Source organism: Limulus polyphemus, unplaced genomic scaffold, assembly GCF_000517525.1.
Source record: "Limulus polyphemus unplaced genomic scaffold, Limulus_polyphemus-2.1.2 Scaffold3826, whole genome shotgun sequence".
In the NCBI taxonomy this organism is placed as follows: domain Eukaryota; kingdom Metazoa; phylum Arthropoda; class Merostomata; order Xiphosura; family Limulidae; genus Limulus; species Limulus polyphemus.
The window spans coordinates 46,736-54,448 of record NW_013669436.1 but is presented as its reverse complement, the minus strand read 5'-3'; the positions used below and the strand labels follow the sequence as shown (position 1 = coordinate 54,448).

Sequence of the window (7,713 nt, the reverse complement as noted above, 5' to 3'; positions counted from 1 at the left end):
TGAATACCAGATATAAACAATACTATTGTAAAGCAAGCTAGTAAAAGTAATAATATAATACCAGATATAAACAATACTATTGTAAAGCAAGCTAGTAAAAGTAATAATATAATACCAGATATAAACAATACTATTCTAAAGCAAGCTAGTATAGCAAAGAAATAAGGCTTGTGTTACTGAACAAATGAAATTCCTTCTGTATAAATATTTATATCCGGGAAATGCATTAATTTTTAATTTTGATAGAGGAATTAGTGATACTGTACCAAAATAAGTAAAGAAAAATTTTTGTGTTAAATTAAAAACATTTTAAAAAATTTTAATTTCTTATGTTTAACAATCATGTATGGTTTACATGTTTCTTGTACAGTTTCGATAAGAGCCTGCAACACGGCTTATTTATTTATTAAGTGCTTTGAAACATGAAAATTTGAATAGTGACTTTACAAATGTTTTGTAATTTTATGATTCGGATTCCATTATAACTTAGGTAACTGTTTTCTTTCCTCTATAACACTGATGTTTGTGACACGTTTTACAGGACATATTAGTGTCACCTTCTAGAATTATTTATTTAAGGTTGTCAGGCTAGGTCACTACAGAATATTTCCCTCACCATCATATATAATGGTGGACAAAAACTGAATACCACTACCAACCATTATCTTGACCTTTTGTGGTCATAAGTCAACTGTTAATGGTGTTTCTCCACCTACCTTTCTTCCCTCATTAGAACCACACTCTCCGTGGCTATCTTCTTCACATGAGATATGTCCCTTCAGGATCTCTTCAGTGGGTGCACAGATCTTTTCGTTAAGTAATGATAGAGGCTTAGTTGTGTCCGATGCTAAAGGGCCCGGCATGGCCAGGTGAATAGGGCGCTCGACTCGCAATCTGTGGGGTCGCGGGTTTGAATTCCCGTCACACCAAACATGCTCGCCCTTTCAGCCGTGGGGGCGTTATAATGTGACGGTCAATCCCACTGTTCGTTGGTAAAAGAGTAGCCCAAAAGTTGGCGGTGGGTGGTGATTATTAGCTGCCTTCCCTCTAGTCTTACACTGCTGAATTAGGGACTGCTAGCGTAGATAGCCCTCGTGTAGCTTTGCGCGAAATTCGAACCAAACCGATGCTAAAGAGCCACGTGACTGATAGAAAGAAAAAAAAACGTTTTATCGACGATTTATTTTGGTCTACTCCGAACAATGTCCATCAACACTACTTTTACCCATCCACACAGTTAACAGTTAAAGTATTCCCGTTTTCATAAATCTACTCGTTGTGAACGCATTAGTTAGCATATTGCCGCTAGGTGGAAGTTATTGTTTCTTGTTGTTGGTTTCTTCGTGGGTTATCTGCATTCTGTCCACCGAAGGGAATCGAACCCCGGTTTTTAGCGTTGTGGAGTCCATCATTGAAGTTCTAATAATTCAGGTCCACCACGGGAATCGAACCCCGGTTTTTAGCGTTGCGGAGTCCATAAATGAAGCTCTAATAATTCAGGTCCACCATGGGAATCGAATCCCAGTTCTTAGCGTTGTGGAGTCCACCATTGAAGTTCTAATAATTCAAGTCCACCACGGGAATCGAACCCCGGTTCTTATCGTTGTGGAGTCCATCATTGAAGTTCTAATAATTCAAGTCCACCACGGGGATCGAGCCACAGATCTTAGCGATTTAGCGTCCACCACTGAAGTTCTAATTCAGGACGGATACACAGTTATGTCTAAAATTAATTGAGCTTTTCTTCTACTCCTTTTGCTTCTCACGCTCTCACTTTTCTAAGGTCGTTAGTAGATGTGTGACAGTAATTTAAAACAGAAAGCATATTTATTTTGTTTCCTGTTGAAAATTATACAAATTTTCTATATTTAAAATTTATAATTTTTAAAGTGTTCTGAGCTGTCTGTTTTTTTTTCAATCCCCTTTTCTTGAATATCTAGGTCTATATTTATAATAGTATTTGAACGCTGGTTTATAAAAACAGAAATTTACGATATTAATTAGACTTGTCATCCTAATCTTATCATATTTTTATCACTACATTTTGTATCTAGTTCTTTAGGGATTTTTAAGAATTAGAAAAATGTATAGTATTAGTGTTCCAACCACAATATGTTCACCATATTCATTGCCAATGACGCGTTTTGCTCAATCCAGAGCTCATCAGACCGGCTGGGATACAACAAACACAGTAGTGGTCAGAACACCATTTATATATAATTCATTTGTTACAACAACGACAATTGTAAAGGAGTGAACGGAAAAGCGTTCACACCATAAGAAATGTGAGATATTATTTTACTGATATATTCACCCTGAACTATATTTATTTCATATTTCAATATTTTACACAGAAACAAAAAAGATCAGAGAAATAATGGCGTTACATAAAAATATTTTCGTAACACTTGAAACTAGTACTCTAAAAATGCATCAACAATCAGAATTACACAATAATCATGACTGAAATTTGTGGTTCGAAACCCAAAATTACACGTAACATAACAATATTCTAACAAATCATTTTCATATCATCACAATTTTAGTCGATTTAACCTTTAAAAACAAAGGGTTTTTTGGCTCTTAACCCTAATTCTCTTGTCATTCACTCTTCAGGTAGGAGACCGTCTGACGAATCCTGATGTCTGACTTCCAATGGCTCTAAACATGACAAAAGAAAATTTGCAAAACAGTTTGAGTTCATTGAAACTTACCAATATATATTCCTCAAATGTGAAGTTGTCGTTAATTTTCAGGATAACTGTTATAGATTACATGACATTTTAACAATCAAAGATCGTTTCCATAAAAATATTTTGGTTCAAGATTAGGGATTATATTATAAATATATATATATTTTTTTTTTACAGAATGCACACGTTATGCTTCAACAGTACTTGTACCTTACACCAGTTAAGATTTAAAACGACACAAAAGAATAGTCTTAATGGCATTATTAATCATCTTAATTGTTGTAGTAAATTCCATAATTTTTGTGGCTGAACGTATTGTTCGTTTTTTCTTTGTTGAACGCATTGTTGGGTTTGTTCTGTTGTGAAATGCGAAGATACACACTCAGCTATATGAGTGGTACCCGTCGCAGGGATAAAACCTTTATTTTAAGCTTATAAGCCCTCAGTCTTACCGCTCAACCATTGGACTAAATGTAGTACTGTAAATAAAAGAAACGTCAAAGAACAATGATGTTGGCTGCTAATGATGTTGACTGCTTGCCCTCGCATAAAAATATAGCAACCTTGTGTGCGTGTACATTTGTCTATCAGCCAAATCTAAAAAAAATATTGCTCATTGTTTCTGCGAGATCTTTAATCTCTGTAAATACGTAAATAATGGCGCAAACATGATAAGTTAATATCACTGTAGTTAGAGAGAGAGAGAGGTAACCTGATAATGATAGTTTCAAATAGAATGTGTTATATAAGGCTAATTACATTTTACTTCTACGAGATGATATTCGCAAATTATATTTAATAAGTAAGAGTCCACATGAATGGACCTATTATCATTATAGCACGAAGAGCCAGCCTCGTTTACGTTTCTGCTGTTTAGAGAGTACGCAATACGAACCTGGTGATTTACTGAAAAAAAAAAAAGACACTGTGGACATGCTTTGCAAATGAGGTCACTGATATAAACACAGCTTCAAAGAGTATCGGGTTACATTGCTGTGATTATTGGTGTTTATGCTACTTCACGAATCGATCTGAAGATTTTATTTATTCTACCCTCAACAAAACTACATTATTTAATGTGTATCATCCTACTCAAGTTTAGTGGAACAGTTTGTTTGGAGTTAAGCACAAAGCTGCACAATGGGCTATCTGCCCACAACGGGTATCGAACCCGTCTTTCTAGCGTTGCAAGTCCGCAGACATGCCCCTGTGTGCCACTGGAAAGCTAGTGAAACACGCGAATTAATATATCATATTTATGCATAGGCGCCTAACACGCGTAGAGCAGGAGGAAGTAAATGCCCCCTTCCCCATTATTATTATTAACAATTATGTTAGATTGACTTTGCTTTTTTTTTTTTTTGCCTTCTCCTTTCCAAGAAAGTTAGGCAGTCATGAAGATATGTGTTCTTGACGAAAGGTGCTTACTTGGAGGTGACCAGTCTAAAATGTAATCTAATTCTAATTTCAACCACTAGGTTCATTTTAATGTTCTTGAAGGGACCGTGTCAGAAAATGTGAATAAAATAATGTTTAAGACCTAACTGTTATTTGTAGTTTAGGTCCTGGCATGGTGCGAGATTCAAAACCAACCAAAACCAACTTATAACTATTGTTGTTGTTTTTTTATGCACGTAAAATCTTTCAGGAGCAGAGAATCATGGCGTCAAATGCTCTAAGCCTAATACAAGCCGACTTAAGAAAATCTTGGGATGAAAACAATACGTAACCGAATATGCGGCAAGTTAGAAGAATTAGTTATGTAAAATGCATAATTTACTCTTTTTTTATATTATGTTGTTGTAATAAAATTACCATGAAACTTTCATGTTTACCTTGAAATACCCACATCTCATCACTCGTTGCATTCGGCACCATAAGAAAAATTCCAGTTAAACTGTTTGGATCTGTACTTCGTTTGCTCCTAAGTTGAGACGGGGTTTTCCAATTCCGTTTGCCCCACATCCCAGAAAGTCTATTCCAGTCCCGTTTGCCCCACATTCCAGAAAGTCTATTCCAGTCTCGTTTGCCCCACATCCCAGAAAGTCTATTCCAGTCCCGTTTGCCCCACATCCCAGAAAGTCTATTCCAGTCTCTTTTGCCCCACATGCCAGAAAGTTTATTCCAGTCCCGTTTGCCCCACATCCCAGAAAGTTTATTCCAGTCTCTTTTGTCCCATATCACAGGAAGCTTATTCAAGTCCCTTTTGCCCCACATCCCAGAAAGTCTATTCCAGTCACGTTTGCCCCACATTCCAGAAAGTCTGTTCCAATCCCGTTTGTCCCATGTGTCAGACAAGTCGTTCCAGCCTGTCTTCTCCAAGACTTCAGGGGGTTTGTCCAAACTCCTCTTGCTCCATGTTAAAGAAAGACCGTTCCATTCTTCTTTCTGGTGTTCTTTGTCTTTGGCCCTCAACAGCAAAACTTCTAGGGCCGGACTAATTTCGGAATTAAATCCCTCTGCCAGAACAAATAAGATCCAAATATGGAGAACAAATACGATTCCATTAGTGACTCGATCCATGGGGGCTGTAGACAAAGATCAATTTTAATCACTAGCAGAACTTGACCTGAATAATAAAAAATAAAAAAAAATTGCCGATTCAGCAAATATATTACATTATTAAAATATACAATTTTACTGTTTATTAAGGAAAATCACATCAATTTAATCGGATATTAAGATATTTTGCAAGTACAATTATTTAAATACAGTTATATAATAATAAGAAGAGGGTGAGCGTAGTATAAAAACAGTTAAAAGTGTTTTGTGACAGCAAAAACATGACCATGACTCTCTGTTATTCAGTCTAGCTTGATTAATCTGTTATTTAAGCATTCTTACACGTTCGTCGTAAGGTATGAGGCCCTTAATACTGCTTTAAACTTATATCTATCAAAAAGAAAATGACACTTGAGGTGAGAAAAGATTTTCCCAGATAAAATGCATCGAACAAAAGGTGTCGTTTTTTTTATCTCAAATTCTCTTTTAAGCCTTTTTTTTTTCTTCAAAAACCTATGAACGACGAAAAAAATGCGAAGAAAAAAGGCTTAACGAATGTTGAACAAAGAATTTAGTTTTATAGCCTGTGTACGTATAACGTTCGCTCTTCTGACTCGATACCCTCGAATGATACAACAGTGTTCACTCCTTTCGGCTTCAAAATGTATCGTAAAATGTTTTCAGCTGTGATTAATTTAGAATAAAGTTCATGGAAGAGACATTTTCATTTTTCACATATTTTAATGAAAAAAAAATCGCTTTTGCTCAGTTGAATTTGAAGAATTTCGAGTTTCATTTTTGTAATCTCTGATGGACATAAGAATTTTCAATTCCTGTCACAAGGTAGTTTCACTGTGCCTAACTTACGAGCTTGTGACTATCATGGGTTAGAAGGAGTTGTCTATATTTACAGTGGCACAGTCTGCGGACTTACAACGCTAGAAACCGGGTTTCGATACCCGTGGTGGGCAGAGCACAGATAGCCCATTGTGTAGCTTTGTGCTCAATTACAAACAAACAAACAAACTATATTTACAATGTTTCTAATCCACCGGTGCGTTATACAACCACCTTGTCAGTCCCGTGGAATTTTACAAAAACAAACAGGAACTGATAGAACATTCATAAGTAAATCGTAATTCTTTTTCGTTGTACTCGTATTTTAGTGGTATGCGGTGGCGAGCCGGTATCTGGTATCGAGAAAACGCTGGTCTATAAAATATGTTTATTTTATTAGTTGATCATCATGCAGCATTTACATATATGTAGCAGAGAGAATTTGAAACTTGGAATGAAGAATTGAGTAAAAACATAGCAATGGGTGGAAGTTTTTTTTTCGTTTGTTGTTAAGCGCAAAGCTACGCAATGGGCTATCTGTACTCTTGCCCAAGACGAGTATAGCGTTATAACCCTTCAGACTTACCGCTAAGCCACTGAAGGGCAGGTCACATTGCACTTGACTAAGTAATATGAAATGTTACCGTGGTGAATATTCAATTAAATCTATGCATATGTGTACATAAGAACTGAGACTTCACCAAACATTGACATATGTGTACATAAAAACTGAGACTTCACCAAACATTGACATATGTGTACATAAGAACTGAGACTTCACCAGACATTTACATATGTGTACATAAGAACTGAGACTTCACCAAACATTTACATATGTGTACATAAGAACTGAGACTTCACCAAACATTTACATATGTGTACATAAAAACTGAGACTTCACCAAACATTTACATATGTGTACATAAGAACTGAGACCCTACCGAACATTTATACCTGTCCCGCCCGTACGTAGAATGTTTGAAAGGAGGGGGGGGGGCTTCTAATTTGCGAAATCCAAATCCAACACATATTGTGCGAAACACAATCAGCATGCTACGGGAGAAGGGGGGGCTGGGAGTATGCCCCTCAGAAAATTTGTGAAAAATAAGCGCTATGCGATTAAATCTGGACGAAATTTTTCATGGAATATAGTTTCAACAATTGCGCGGTTGTTTACATAAGATCCACAAACATCCATTAAACATTAAATATCACAAGCAGCCGTGCTATAGCTATACAAGTATGATTTTTTTTACATTACAAAAAATAAGTGGTTCGGCCTACCACATCGAACCCCCCCCCCCACCTGCTTTGAAATACTGCTTCAGGCAGAAGCCCAGTTTTGGACACAGTGTGACCCCTCACATCGTATCAGAAAAACCGCTTTTCTTATAAAACTAAGTTGTTGTATAAGCAGTTTCTTATGAAAATACGTTGTTGTATAGGTTAGGTTGTATATGTGTACATAAGAACTGAGACTTTACTTTGGCTCCACCAAATGTAATTTTAGGTAACTGCAGGGAGCCAAAATAAGGGTTTGCAGTGTGAGTAATTAATCTTTACAGTATCTTCAGCCTTGTTTTCTTATTTTTTTTTATTGCTAGGTTTTTTAAATTTCTAATTTTTTTAAAATTCTTTGTTTGTCTTGGTCTTTTTTGTGTCTCAAGTATAGGCAAAGGTT

General features: G+C 36.2%; 1 protein-coding gene across 1 annotated transcript in view; it reads right to left on the bottom strand.

The window, feature by feature from the left end:
• Positions 1 to 2,588: 2,588 nt before the first annotated feature.
• LOC111088465 (prothoracicostatic peptide-like) overlaps positions 2,589 to 7,713 on the bottom strand; it is an 8,298-nt gene continuing 3,173 nt past the window's right edge. The window contains exons 2-3 of the mRNA XM_022398678.1: positions 4,529 to 5,221; positions 2,589 to 2,661 (exon numbers count right to left, since the gene is read on the bottom strand). Of these exons, the coding sequence (XP_022254386.1) occupies positions 2,606 to 2,661; positions 4,529 to 5,216 (744 nt within the window). The 5' untranslated portion in view covers positions 5,217 to 5,221 and the 3' untranslated portion in view covers positions 2,589 to 2,605. The remainder of the gene's footprint in view (positions 2,662 to 4,528; positions 5,222 to 7,713) is intronic.